The 15,785-nt window shown below is 38.5% G+C and overlaps 1 protein-coding gene across 7 annotated transcripts in view; it reads right to left on the reverse strand.

Annotated features, from left to right (window-relative positions):
- Positions 1-15,785, reverse strand: part of OSBPL9 (oxysterol binding protein like 9) — a 179,338-nt gene that overhangs the window by 15,593 nt on the left and 147,960 nt on the right. For all 7 annotated transcript variants that reach the window (XM_036108397.2, XM_036108396.2, XM_078073161.1 and 4 more), the window contains 5 exons: positions 14,344-14,434; positions 12,545-12,649; positions 6,945-7,104; positions 654-766; positions 406-524 (listed from right to left, as the gene is read on the reverse strand). In XM_036108397.2, the coding sequence (XP_035964290.2) occupies positions 406-524; positions 654-766; positions 6,945-7,104; positions 12,545-12,649; positions 14,344-14,434 (588 nt within the window). The remainder of the gene's footprint in view (positions 1-405; positions 525-653; positions 767-6,944; positions 7,105-12,544; positions 12,650-14,343; positions 14,435-15,785) is intronic.

Here is a 15,785-nt window from a genome sequence, read left to right on the forward strand (position 1 = left end):
CAGAACCTTGGGAACATGACCTGAGCTGAAGGCAGATGCTTAACAACTGAGCCACCCAGGTGCCCCAGAACTCTGCTCATTTTGATTCTGGGCACACTACATTGCTTTAGGTTTTATCCAAACTACTAATCAAGCTCAACACTATTCCTTGTTTGCCCCCAATAAAATCCAAATCTTAATTCATATTATCCACATATACTGTTTCTATGAATTCTAGCTTTACATATTTCATCCATTTATACAAATTCTCAGTTTACTCATCTACATATATATTAAACCACAAGACAAAAGTATAAACAGAAGTTATGTCATTATGTTACATCTGCAAGCCACATTCACTATATATCACTGAGAATCCACACGTACACATTAAGACTTACAGCAAATGCCAAATTTAATTCTTACCTTAGTAAGATCCATTCCAAGCCTAACCTGTGACAAGAGATGCATGATAACGCTTTTGTGCTCTTCCACCGACCCTGCCTCTCCTTCATCATCTCTATCATCATGTGAGTCGAAAAGGTCTAAAATAAAACAGATCTGCTTAGACTGGTGTTAAATTGGGTCAATCTGTGGATGCTACCAGTGTTACAAATCTTTTTTTCAAACAAACGTTTTTAAGAAAAAGAGTTAAATTCTCCAAGGTCACTTACCAGCATCACTTGTTCCATTGGACATGGAAGAATTAAGTGACTCTGTGGTATCTGGGCGCTTTAGACTATTTCCTGAGCTGCTGTGTGTCAAGACTGAGGCAGATCCAGAGGAACTAAAAAAAAACAAAAAACAAAAAACAAAAAACAAAACCCCAACAGTAATCACCTTTTTAAGCCTTAAGAAAGCAATTCAGTCATAGTAAGACATTAACCTTTAAAGCTACTTGAAACCAATATAGGTAGGTAGATAACAGAAACACGCTAGACTTACAGTGAACTGGACACACACACACACACACACACACACACACACACACACACACTTTCCAACTCCCTGTCACCCTCATTCTGAGACTGTAAACTGTAAAGTGTGATGACTAGGCTTCTTGTCTCGTGCTTTTTGCATAGTGTGTGCTCAACCAAGCCATGCTGAAAGGTCATCAAAAATTAGTAAGAGTTTTGCTTCTGCATCTAAGTTTAAAACTAGAGTTCATTTTCTTGTCTCGTTACTTTGCATAAAATTACATGTTATGATTCTCTGCAACAATTTCTAGAGCCTCAAAAATTGCCAAGTCTATTACTTAATCTCAGAAGATGTTGTGTCTATATTTTTGAGATCCCTTGATAAAAGCCCACAGTGGTATTTAACATTCCTCCCAGTCATTTAAAAACTGTATTTGAAATTACAAAATAAAAAAGCTTTTTTTTTTTTTTTTTTTTAAGATTTTACTTATTTAGGGGCACCTGGGTGGCTCAGCCAATTAAGCGGCTGCCTTCGGCTCAGGTCGTGATCCCAGCGTCCTGGGATCAAGCCCCGCTTCGGGCTCCCTGCTCAGCGGGAAGCCTGCTTCTCCCTCTGCCTGCCACTCCCCCTGCTTGTGCTCTCTCTCTCTGTCAAATAAATAAATAAAATTAAAAAAAAAAAGATTTTACTTATTTGACAGAGAGACAGTGAGAGAGGGAACACAGCAGGAGGAGTGGGAGAGGGAGAAGCAGGCTCCCCACAGAGCAGGGAGCTTGACCCGGGGCTCCATCCCAGGACCCTGGGATCAGGACCTGAGCCGAAGGCAGATGCTTAACGACTGAGCCACCCAGGGCCCCATGGCCATTTTTTTTTTTTTTAAGATTTTATCTATTTATTTGACAGAGACAGCGAGAGAGGGAACACAAGCAGGGGGAGCTGGAGAGGGAGAAGCAGGCTCCCCGGTGATCAGGGAACCCAACGCGGGACTCAATCCCAGGATGCTAGGATCACAACCCGAGCCGAAGGCAGACGCCTAATGACTGAGCCACCCAGGTGCCCCTTCTTTTAATTCTTTTAATAATAAACTTTATTTTTTAGAGTTTTTCACAGCAAAACTGAGTAGAAAGTACAGAATTCTCACATACCCCTTTCCCCATACATGCAACAACCTCCTTCCCGTATCATTACCATTCTACACCAGAGTGGTACACTTTTAACAATTCATGAACCTACATTGGCTCATCATTCTCTGACTCAAAGTCCACAATTTACATTAGGGTTCACTCTTGGTGGTGGACATTCTATGAACTTTGACAAATCCACCATTGTAGTATTGTAGAGAATAGTTTCACTACCCAAAAAATCCTCTATGCTCTGCCTATATGAGAATATTAGAATATTCTAATATTAAAATATTAGATCAATGTTTATTCTAATTTAAACACAGTTTGTCCTGGTTACTTACCTTCTTTTGATCTATTTTTCAAAAATTCTTAGGTAACTAAATATTGCTTATTTGATAATTTAGTAGTATACATCACAAGGTACTATAACTAATGTCTACCTCACCAGTTCTGAGAGCCAATGGAAAATATGAGTAAAAGACCTAGGTAAGAGACATCAAATTATCATTAAATAAAAGAGCTGCATGAAAGTTATTTTCAAAATGTTTTGTGGCTCTTTGATACATCATCGAACAGAGTCAATCTTTTAAATCAATTGATCAAAACCCCCAAATCCTTTAAAAAACATGTATCTTATTTTAGATGCAATTCCAAAGGTCAGATCTACGCTGTGCTTTTCATTTTTACTCAGGTTAGAAGCCATGTCTGGGCCAAATGAAATGCTCAATAAAGCTCAAAATGAAAAGGGATGAATTCTCATTTATCCATTTCATAATTTACCTCAATCAGGACAAAGAATTTAAAGAATGTAGTTAAAAACTAACAGCAACATCGACAAAAATTATATGCATACAGGAAAGGTTTATCTGCAATGGGCTAACTTGTATAGTATGTAATCATAATATCATAAACTAAACCAAAAAATGTGAAGCGCTGAACTGAATTATAGTAACAGAATCCAAAGTCTTATTGAGTACCTAGGTACGTGCCAAATACAGTTTTTATCTCCGTAACAATTTAACCTCCATAACAACCCTATAAGGTAGATATGATTATTCTCCTCACACATGGATGCTCAGCTCAGAAGTTCAGGTGACTGGCCTGAGGTCACCTGAGGTAAGTAGTGGAGCCATTTCAAATGCATGTCTGGCTCCAAAGCACATGTTCTTTCCAATGTGGACTTTCATCTAGTTTATAATTGTGTACAACCATACTGCTCAATTAACATAGTTCACATAGAAGCTATCATTACTACAGGTCTTCAGAAAGTGAACAATGAAAACACTTAGGCTTTCAAGTTCTCAGGGCACCTGGGTGGCTCAGTCATTAAGCATCTGCCTTCGGCTCAGGTCATGATCTCAGGGTCCTGGGATTGAGCCCCGCATCAGGCTCCCTGCTCAATGGGAAGCCTGCTTCTCCCTCTCCCACTCCCCCTGTTTGTGTTTCCTCTCTCGCTCTCTCTCTGGCAAAAGATAAATAAAATCTTTAAAAAAAAAAAAAAAAGCTTTCAAGCTCTCTTCCTTCAGAGACAGAAAAACAGTAGAAACTTGACCCGAGAGTTAGGAAAGAAGTAGTAGCAGCCGATAACCAGCAGGTGTCACAGGCTCAATGCCTACCAAGGTCAGGCAGAGAACATAAATACGTGAACTGGGCTAGATTATAAGGAATATAGACCTGGGGCCAACATACTCAGTTTGAAGGGATTTAAAGCCCTGTTTTAAAAAAAAAAACAAAACATCCCCCATTCCCCAAAAGTTAACAAACACTCTGCTGGTCAACTAAAACATCTGCAGTCCCAACCAGTTTGGGTATCCAGATTAGGGCATCAAGGAGATCCTAGAATTGAGGGAGAAAAGAAATCCAGTGGTTAGCAGGACACAGAATTTAACTCTGGACCCCTTCAAATGGGAGGTTCATCAACTGTGTATTTGTCATGGGATGGGTACCAGGAGAGTAACACAGAAGGAAGCTTATAAGAAGGAGAAAAGAGAAAAGCCTATGAGCCTAACAGTGACTTTGTAGACATGCCCATTACATGTACAACAACTAAGTATTTTAAAATTTTCTATTTCATAAAAATTTCAGGAGAACCCCTTGAAATTGAGGCCAGACTCAGATACTACAAGCTTTCCTGAATATGGTTATATGCTTCTGGAGGATAGATGAATCTGTTTTGATATTCAATTGTACTTTGTTTAGTGTAACACCTAATGTTTGATAGAAGTACTGTTCTTAATTCTGTTTAAAGAAAACCTGCTTGGAAACATCAAAAAAATCAGTAATAAGCTTTACCTTGGAATTTTCTTCCAAATGCTTACTTCCTTTTAATCCCACTATCATAAAAAAACAATTTTCAAAATTAAAGTGAATTCCTATTAGCAAACTGCTAATAATGGTTTCTCAATAATTTATTTCCCCACATACATCATTAAGAAACCAAGATGCTAAACCAAGCCTTTCTGCTAAGCTGGTCTTGAGTTGTGGGTTCAGACCTCCCTTCCTTTAGTCTCATGTCTTTAAATAGTCACTGTATCACACCTGTATCACAGGTATTTCACTTTTTCCCACATTCAAAAACTGAATTTGATCCACTAAGACACAAAACTTCCTGAACCAGTCCATTATTTTCCTTACAAATTTTGAGATTTTGAGCAGTTATGATCCAATTATATAGGAATACTGCATTTCTCAGTTCATGTGTACACTTAAGAAAACTAGAGTCCTACACAGTATTTTTCATTAAAAGAAACCAAGACATGTGGTCTAAGGACTAGGTGGCTGATCTACTGGGCTTACAAATTCACATATAATCATTTCCAAATTTGCACTGTCCTACAAAGCAAACCCCAAGCTGTAACAATAGTACCAACTCCTGAGAAAGCAGCAGAGCTGGAATAAATGCCCAACAAAAATTAAGCCAGCTATATCTACAACAAACATAAGTAACATTAAAATGAATAAATATTAATTTGCTTTCTATATGAGTGCTTATTACATGCCAGATACTTTATTAAGCACCTGACACTATTCTCATTAAAATGTTCACAATGACCCTCTGAAGTTTAAATTATTTATCCTCATTCTACAAATGAGGAAACTGAGGATTACATAGGTTAAATAACTTGACCAGGATCACACACCTTTGTTGTTTTTTTTATAGATTTCATTTATTTATTTGAGGGGTGCCTGGGTGGCTCAGTCGTTAAGCGTCTGCCTTCGGCTCAGGTCATGATCCCAGGGTCCTGGGATCGAGCCCCACATTGGGCTCCTTGTTCGGCAGGGAGTCTGCTTCTCCCTCTCCCTCTGCTGCTCCCCCTGCTTGTGCTCTCTCTGTCAAATAAATAAATAAAAATCTTAAAAAAAAAAAAAAAAAGATTTTATTTATTTATTTGAGAGAGAGCCAGTGCACACAAGCAGGGGGAGCAGTAGAGGGAGAGGAAGAAGCGGGCTCCCCGCTGATCAGGGAGCCCAACGTGGGGCTCGATCCAAGGACCTCGGGATCATGACCTGAGCCAAAGGCAGCCGCTTAACTGACTGAGCCACCCAGGCACCCCTGCTTTTTGTTGTTGTTGTTGTTGTAAGTAATCTCTACATCCAATGTGGGGCTGGAACTCAGAGTCCCAAGGACCAAGAATTGCATGCTCTGCCGAATGAGCCAGCCAGGCACCCCAAGATCACATACCTTTGAAGCAAACCAGATTTAGAACCTATTCTTTCTGAGATTCCAAAATCCAAAGTCTAAACCATAGCAACCTATATACCAGTAGGGTGTATTTTGCTTATCAGCTATCAGGTAAATGACTTTACACATAAGCTTTGTCTGTGCAATGGAACATACCTAGCTTTTTCAATGGTATAAAACAGGTCAAATATTTTCTAATGAGGGAAAATCTATCATCAATATCTATCGAAATCTTCCTGCTTAGTATCTCTGGAATCCACATGCTTCCCTCATTCCCATGCTATTACCTTACCTAAGGCTATCAACATTTCTCAATTTACTACCCGGTTTAGGCTGATCTCCCTACCTGTAATGCAGCCCCACTTCATTCAATTCTATATACAGTCTAGGCAAGTCTATTTTTCTAAAATGCAGACCTGACCAGCAACTACTATTTTTTGTGAGAAACTGTCCAAAATTCATAAAAGGCTAAAGGAGTCTTAGACGACCTGGCCCTTGTCAACCCCTTCTGTACCTTTTTTTTTTAAACAACTTATACTACAAACTCAACAACTTACAGCTCCCCCAAAGAAACCCAACTCCCCTCCCTTTGTCTATAGGACTGCCTTAACAGGGTTCTATCTCCAAGAAAACATTTCCATTTTCCCCTTCTTACTGCCATGTCCCTTCTCCCTATTCACATTTTTACCTTAGGATCACACCCCATCCCTCCTCTGTAAATCCTTCCCTCACTTCTAAGGACTTCAAAATGCTCTCATGGCTTTCTGTGCTTAGCATATATCCCATTGGATTATGTCTGTTTGTTCTCCCAACAAACAGCAAGTTCCCTGAAGGCAGGAACTGGGTCTTTTTTCAGCTCTGGATCATTCCTCTACTAGTATAGTGCCTGGCTTATAGGTGTTGAGTATCTCCACTCTAATATAAAACAAGTAACGGTGCCCTCTTATTTGTATAATACTTCCTAGCTTTCTCACTCTCATTTGCCCCTCTCCTAACGTTGGAGCTATGGAAATAATACCAGGAGTTCAATTAATACTGGCATATTACTTTAGCTAATGCTAATTTATTCCATTTGAGTTAAGTCAAAAGTAAAATCAACATTCTCACAGAACACGCTTTGCTCAATAAGCCAATCAATAAGAAGCTTTATTATAAGGGAGTCCGTCAATCACACCAGTCTCAAAATCAAATTAATTTTTAAAATCAAAAGAGTCATTTAAATACATAGTTTATTTACTTACTCTATTAAGCGCTTTGGGGATGAGCCACTTTGATGGAACTCATCAGCATCATAGAATTCATCTTCACTGCTAGAATAAGAGAACTCGGGGACAGTATTTGGAGACAAGTTGACATGGCTTGGAGAAGTCAAACTGCTACTAGGTGGTGAGTGCCCACTGCCTAGGAAATGAAAACATTTTAAATTAGGAGACAATGTTGGTAATAGAGGGAAAAAAATTAGGGAGATGGAGTCAAAACAGACTTTTCTAAAATTAAGAAAAGTTAAGTTGGTACACTCTCTGTAAAGAAAATCAACACTTAAAGTAGACAAAGAAAAAGGCAAATCACGTTATAGAATGGGAGACAGACTTTTAAATGAAAAACAGCTATGTTCCCATTTATAATTATCTATAAATAGAAAGGGAGCTCTTTCGATTGTAAACACAGTGTGTGAGTTCTGGGGCCAGAAGTCCCACAACAGATACAACACCAGTGGAAAACCAGGGCTCCTATTTTATACTGTAGATCCAGATATTTAAAAAATGCAGCAGTGACACAATAAGAATGCATAATGGAAAGAATATCAAAGACCACATGAAAGTTAAAATATCATCCAGGATATCACATTCACATTAGTCATTATGTCACATGAAACACAAAAGCACCACACAAAGCCCTAGCACTCGCCATCCAAACTCCTTACTTCTTTTCCACCTAAGTCAAAGTCAGATGCCTGGGGGTCAGGGGCAGGGAAAAACAGAGATCTACTATGGGAAGAATATGGAAAAGGAAAGGACTAGAAAGAACATCTTTCTATACCTAAGCAGTCTAAGGAAATGGAAATTAACAGAGATCCACAGAAAAACTATTATCTAATCTCTGTGATCATGATTCATTGTCTAGTAACAAAACAATAAAAGTATCAAATAATGGAGGACTACTGAGATTGATTCAGTAAGTGTTTACAGAGCATCTACCTACAAGCTCTCAGGCAATTTATGCCAAACTGCTACAGATGCCTGGCAGAGATTAAATTTAATTAAGTCAATGCTGGCAATCTAAAAGCCAAGGCCACAGTTCTGGAAGTTGAGAAACAGCAGCAACAAAAATGAATCCAGAGTCACCCATGGATCTTTAGCCCATTCTTGTGTCTATGGTTCAATAGTTAAAGAAGAAGCACATTCACCTGCCACATTTAGTTGCCACGTTCACAAAGATTTTTTAAAAACATAACAGAAAAGTTTGTCAACAAAAAAGGTAATCTTACTGTGGAAATTCCAAAAATAGTTCATCTTAGCAAATAACTAAATTCTTCCCCCCCCCACCCCCTGCAATAGTGGCAGTAAGATGGGAAAGAGAGTTTCTCTTACTGAAATAGGTAATAATAAAAAAAAAAAAAAAAAAAAAAGCCCCCAAACCAACCAGGAATTAAAAATGATTAACATGCAAACACTCCAGATGATCACACAATTAAAAATGTGTCCAAGAAGAAAATGAGTTTGGGAATTGCAAACAAAAGAACAGAGTTTTCCTTATAAGAACAAACTATTATTTCTTTTCTCAGTTGTTACCTTATTTTTTTTTTGTATTAGGGAGAGAGTTAAAGAAGAAGAAATTAGGTTGAAAAAAATCAAGGCTAAATCATGTTAATCTCATTTCTAAAACTTCTTTAATCTACCTACTCTAAAATGCTATATTTCAGAAGTATCTTCTGAAATAATTTATATCCTACATTATTTATTATAATTATCCTAAATGTACATAAGAAAGTACTCACTTTTTCAAAGTTTGTAACTAATTTTATGTATCTCCAAATAGACAATTTTGGCTGTGTTTCTAAACTGTGACATAATCCCTTCTTATAGTAACAGGTGAAAGATTTATACAACTGAAGAGAAACCAGAGTATCCTTTCTTTTTTCTTTTCCTCTTTTTTTTTTTTTTTTTTTGAGAGAAAGAGAGAGAAAGAAGGAGAGGCAGAGGGATAGGGAGAGAGAGAATCTTAAGCAGGCTCCACACCGACCACATGAGCCCAATGCAGGGCTCTGTCTCAAGACCCTGAGATCACGACCTGAGCCGAAATCAACAGTCAGATGTTTGACTGACTGAGCCATCCAGGTGCCCCTGGAGTATCCTTTCGTATTAAAAAACAAATAAACAAAAGAAAACACAGGTACTGTTTTTAAAATGAACAAAAGGTGATACAAGCAATGAAATACAGAAAAAAGTCAGCCAAACATTTCAACCTCATTATTCAAATTACTTATCAGCATTTTCCCAAGAGCTTCAAATAAGAGCTATTTTTGCTTTCTTTCTTTCAAAATTGAGAAGACAGCTGACCATACTGTTAAATATTAAAGAACAAAGTAACAACATCACATCTTTATTAATTCAAATTTCAAAATGGGCTAAAGTCACAAGGTAATTTTCATTACAGGACAGGAGGAAAAGTCCTGTCCAGGAAAGAAATCTGTGAAGCAACAAGGAGGGGCTTCCCTCCTACTTCCCCAAGGTATAACAGGGACAAAAGCACGAAGTTCTCCTTTGAGTTTGGTTCAACAAGTATCTCAACGTAAAACTAGTCAGTTTTAAAACAAGAAATAATCTAATACTAACATTGATAGCATGCTTGTAAATTACAGAAAAAATAAAGACCGTAAGTCTAAATAAAGAGAACACAAATTAAAACGAAGTATCTTTTTTTGCTTGTAAAATGACAAAAATGTGAAAGAATGATAAATCTAACCTTAAAAAAATGTATGTGCCAAAAGTGGCTGTACAAGGACTTTCACTGAAGGTACTGCTTGTAATAGAAAAATCCTGGAAACAATCTAAATGTCCATCAGCAGAAAAACAGGTAATATGTGCTCAGGCAGCCATAAAAAGAACATTGTAGACCTAATAGTATAAACATGGAAAGCTCTCTAAACATTCTCTGTTAAATGAAAAGAGAAAGTCACAGAAACACATGATGTCATTCAGGTTAAAACAACAGTAAGAATACACAATATATTTTCACAAAACTGGAACAAATAGTACTAAAATTTGTACAGAACCACAGAAATACCCAATACCCAAAGCAGTCCTGAGAAAGAAGAATAAAGTGAAGGTATTACAACACCAGATTTCAAAATATACTACAAAGCTGTAGAAATCAAAACAGTATGGTACTGCCATAAAAACAGACACACAGATCAGTGGAACAGAACAGATACCCCCCAAAAAAATCCACGATTATATAGTCAATCCATGACAAAGAAGGCAAGAACACTTAACCTGTGACAAAGGAAGCAAGAATATACAATGGGGAAAAGACAGTCTCTCCAATAAATGGTGCTGGGAAAACTGGACAGCTACATGTAAAAGAATGAAACTGGACCACTTTCTAACACTATACACGAAAATACACTCAAAAATGGACTGAAGATCTAAATGTGAGACTTGAAACCATAAAAATCCTAGAAGAGAGCACAGGCAGGAATTTCTCTGACATCGGCTGTAGCACATTTTTCTAGATGTGTCTCCTGAGGCAAGGCAAACAAAAGCAAAAATAAACAACTGGGACTACATCAAAATAAAAAGCTTTTGCACAGCGAAGGAAGCTACTGACAAAACAAAAAAGACACCCCAGAGAATGGGAGAAAATACTTGCAAATGATATATCCAATGAGGGGTTAATATTCAAAATATATAAAGAACTTATACAACTCAATACCAAAAGAACAAATAATCTGATTTAAAAAGGGGCAGAGGACTATTAAAAAAAAAAAGAGAGAGAGAAAAAAAAAGGGGGCAGGAGCAGAGGACTGAATAAACATTTTTCCAAAGAAGTACAAATGGCCAACAGACAGATGAAGAGGTGCTCAACATCACGAATCACCAAAATGCAAATCAAAACCACAAATGAGATAGCACCTTATACCAGACAGAATGGCTAAAGTCAAAATGACATGTTAGAAACACTAATTCAAAAAGATATACGTACCTCTATGCTTACTGCAGCATTATTTACAACAGCCAAGATATGGAAGCAACCTAAGTGTCCATCAACAGGTGAATAATAAAAGAAAATGTGGTACACACACACACACACACATACACACACACAGGAATATTAGCCATAAAAAGGATGAGACTGTGCCATTTGAGACAACATGGATGAACCTAGAGGGTATTATGCTAAGTGAAATAAGCCTAACTGAGAAAGACTAATACCACATGATTCCACCACAAGTGGAATCTTAAAAAACAAACCCACAAATGAATAAAACAAAAAGCAGCATCAGGCCTACAATATAGAGAACAAAATGATGGTTGCCAGACAGGAGAGGGGTGGAGGGTTGAGCAAAATGGGTGAAGGGGAGAGGGCAAGACAGGATTCCAATTATGGAATGAATAGATCACAGGAACAAAAGGCACAGCATAGGGAATATAGTCAATGATATTGTAACAGTGATGTAACAGGACAGATGGTAGCTACACACTTGGGGGGACATAGCATAATGTATAAACTTGTCACCCAAAACGAATATAACATTGTTAACTATACTAAAAAAAAAAATCTGGAGTGCTTGGGTGGCTCAGTCGGTTAATCGGCTGCTTTTGGCTCAGGTCATGATCCCAGGGTCCTGGGATCGAGCCCCACGTTGGGTTTCCCTGCTCAGTACAGAGTCTGCTTCTCCCTCTGCCCCTCCCCATTTGTGCCTCTCTCTCTCTCTCTCTCCCCCTCTCTCAAATAAATAAAAATATTTAAAATAAAGTTTTTAATTAAAAAAACACACATAGGTATATTTGTACACATATGCATACAAATACATGTAAACACATGCAAATGACAGAGGGAAGAATAAAGAGAACTTTCAGCTTTTGCTCTCCATACTTTTGTACTGTCTCATTCCTTTACAATAATAAAAGTAGGGGCGCCTGGGTGGCTCAGTTGGTTAAGCGTCTGCCTTCGGCTCAGGTCATGATCCCAGGGTCCTGGGATCGAGCCCCGCATCGGGCTCCCTGCGCAGCGGGAAGCCTGCTTCTCCCTCTCCCATTCCCCTGCTTGTGTTCCCTCTCTCGCTGTGTCTCTCTCTGTCAAATAAATAAATAACATCTTTAAAAAAAATAATAATAATAATAGAAGTATGCAAGTTTGACTCCAGCAAATTTCTTTAAAAAGACAATACAGATCTTCAAAATAAATCTTTTAAGGTAAACAAAATCCTGCAATATTTTATCTTATTTAAAATGTAATTATTACTGGGGCACCTGGGTGGCTCAGTCGGTTAAGCAGCTGCCTTCAGCTCGGGTCGTAATCCCAGAGTCCTGGGATGAAGCCCCACATCGGGCTCCTTGCTCAGCGGGGAGCCTGCTTCTCCCTCTGCCTGTGCTTGCTCTCCCCCCACCCCGTGTCAAATAAATAAATAAAATCTTTAAAAATATATAGAATTATTACTAAAGCTTCTGGCTCTATGACAAAGTTAACCACTTCATGTATAGAATGACAGCAGAACTATGGTATCTTCAACACAAATACATAACACATTTCATCCCTTTTCCCGTCAGCAATCAAACACAAATCTTAAATGTTAATGGGGAGTTATGAGAATTAAAGAAATTACATAAATCTGTACCTGTACTATTTGGTGTTGGAGTCTGATGATGTCCCAAGGTAGCTAATACAGGTCCAACTGGTAGGGAAGATGGACGCTGCTCTGACTTACATAACTGAGCAGGTTCTAGAAGATTTGAACATATGAAATAAGTTAGGAAAAAAGCCAAATACAACTGTGTTAACTGCAATTGTGTGGAATTCAAAATATTAAAGATCAGTAATTTTTGAAACTGTCTTCCATTAAGTCAAGTTCCATGCTACTCCTTCTTCCAGACCTTCTATCCCCTTTAAACTCAATGGTGATATGCTACCAAGTACTAAGACATTAGGCAGGATATCAAGAGACTAGTCAAGGCAGGCCAAAACCTCAGTAAAAATGCTCTATAAAACTAGCAAACACTTCTGATGATAAAGTCTTTCTAAGCATCAAACCACCTAAGTCATTTTAAAATGGGGAACATGGGGCGTCTGGGTGGCTCAGTTGGTTGAGCGTCCCACTCTTGATTTCGGCTCAGGTCTGGTCTCAGGGTCATGGAATCAAGCCCTGCACTGGGGCTCCGCGCACAGCAGGGAGTCAGCTGGAGATTCTTTCCCTCTCCCTCTTGTGCACACGCACATGCTCTCTCTCTAAAATAAATAAATCTTTAGGGATTCCTGGATGACTCAGTAGATTATGCGTCTGCCTTCGGCTCAGGTCATGATCCCAGAGTCCTGGGATCAAGTCCCTTTTGGGCTCCTTGCTCAGCAGGGAGCCTGCTTCTCCCTTTGCCTGCCGTTGCCCCTGCTTATGCGCTCGTGCGCTCTCTCTCACCAATAAATAAATAAATCTTAAAAAAAATAAAATAAAATAAAACGGGGCACAGTAGTACTTCCTCTTTAGCCCCACTAGATACTAAGCTCATTCTCTTAAGGAATCAAAATTCACAAAAGGATTTCACATAAAGTATTTTTAAAGGGATTTTTTTGTTACAATTTCTGACTTAACTACGTCATCGAGAAAACAGAAATGTTGGATGCAACAAAAGGTAAAAGGAATTTGTATACATGGGTGTTGTCCCTAAACCTTCCTTTGCTAGTTAAAAACAAAACGAAACAAAAACAAAACAAAAAAACCTACAGATTACTCTATACTTAAAAATAGGTCTTTCTAATCTGTAGGCATCACAAATTTCACCCTTCCCTTCCATTACCTTAGGGTCCACCATGAAAAAGAAACCATTTGTATTCTTCATAGCTATAAAAAATACCCCAAAATAGAAAGTTCCTGGATTACCTTCAAGTAGGTCAATGTATATTAAGCTTTCTTTGGTAGCATGAATCCAGGGTCATAGGATTCTGTCCCACCAGTTAATCCAAGTCTCAGTAACCTTTTCCTTCCATCTCACTTTGAAAACCAAAAGCTCTTTCATTGTATTAAAAAATCCCCAATACCAAAAATATTATCATCTTTTTCCAGTGCATTTTCTGCTGTACCATTTTTTTGTGATTCCTTTTACTTATTAAAAAACAAAACCAGGGGCGCCTGGGTGCCTCAGTTGGTTAAGCGTCTGCTTTCAGCTCAGGTCATGATCCCAAGGTCTTAGGATCGAGCCCCACATTGGGCTACCTGCTTGGTAGGGAGCCTGCTTCTCCTTCTCCCTCTGTGCTGCCCCTGCTTGTGCTCTCTCACTCTCTTTGCCAAATAAATAAAATCTTAAAAATAAAACAAACAAAACAACAAAAAAAACCAAAAACGAGCCCTTAAAGATTACTATGATGGCTACACAAATTAAGTTTTTTCTAATCAATAAATCTGAAACATTTTTGCAAATATCATACCTGGAGGTAAGACAGTCTGGGTAGGCATTGTGTTGATCACAGGTTCCAAGGGACTAGGTTGATATATTGCATCTACAGGATTAATAGTACTCTGAGATAAAGAAACACAGTATAGTTATTTTTAATTAAATGCCCTTCCATTGCTAACCCTCCCAAATGTATGAAATGCCCACACTTCTGACAGCAAAGTCCTGAGGGTAGCTATATAGATATGCTGATCAAAATGCAAAGAGGAAATGAAATTCATTTATGATACAGAAGTCTAAGAGTTTCTTAAAAAACAACATAGTAAGGAGGGAAAATCAAAGAATTTGTCATATAGAAAGATAAAGCTAAATGGAAAAACCTGCAAAGAGTTATAAAATGGTGTGGGAAAATTTCGGGAATCCAAAACAGTAACTTCTCAATTCCCTTAATTCTCAATTCACCACAAATAATGTTTCTCTATCGAAGATAGAGAGAAATGCTCTCTCTTACTTTGGTGTTATTAAACATTACTACAACTGGTAAATATACCTGCACCACTAGGATTTTATCTTTCCATCTCATACTATTGCCACCTTCTATCACTGTGTACACAATGTACAGGCACCTAGTTTTACAGTCACTAAAGGCAAAGAGATGTATCTTCTAATTGGGGGATGCAGGGAAGGCGGCTTTCTTTTTGAGGATTTAGAAGAAGAAACAAATATGTAGTTACAATTTTAGAGAGAAAAAAGTCTAGGTCTTTCTGATTTCAAGCCAAGAACTTATTCTGCCAGCATGAGGACATTTTTAAAAACAAGACTCCAGGGGCGCCTGGGTGGCTCAGTTGTTAAGCATCTGCCTTCGGCTCAGGTCACGATCCCGGGGTGCTGGGATCGACCCCCACATTGCGCTCCCTGCTCCGCGGGAAGCCTGCTTCTCCCTCTCCCGCTCCCCCTGCTTGTGTGTTCCCTCTCTCGCTGACTCTCTCTCTGTCAAATAAATAAATAAAATCTTTAAAAATAAACAAATAAAAATAAAAACAAGACTCCATAGTTTACTGATTTTTTTTTTTTAAAGATTTTATTTATTTATTTGACAGAGAGACACACAGCGAGAGAGGGAATACAAGCAGGGGGAGCAGGAGAGGGGGGAGCAGGAGAGGGAGAAGCAGGCTTCCCACGGGGCAGGGAGCCCGACGCGGGGCTCGATCCCAGGACCCCGGGATCATGACCTGAGCCGAAGGCAGACGCTTAACGACTGAGCCACCCAGGCGCCCCTACTGATGCTTTTTTACTTGGAGGAGGGTAGCTTTAAACTAAGGTCTTTGCCAGAGTAAAGTTTAGATCTATCATTTAGAACACTATACCAGATAAAACCCAAGAAATAAAATTTTCAGTTCTTTAGAGTTTTCCTTGATCCAGAAAACTTCAAATATATATTTGGGAAGGCTTATAACAGAAAATACTGAAACAGAT

Source organism: Halichoerus grypus, chromosome 5 (assembly GCF_964656455.1).
Source record: "Halichoerus grypus chromosome 5, mHalGry1.hap1.1, whole genome shotgun sequence".
In the NCBI taxonomy this organism is placed as follows: domain Eukaryota; kingdom Metazoa; phylum Chordata; class Mammalia; order Carnivora; family Phocidae; genus Halichoerus; species Halichoerus grypus.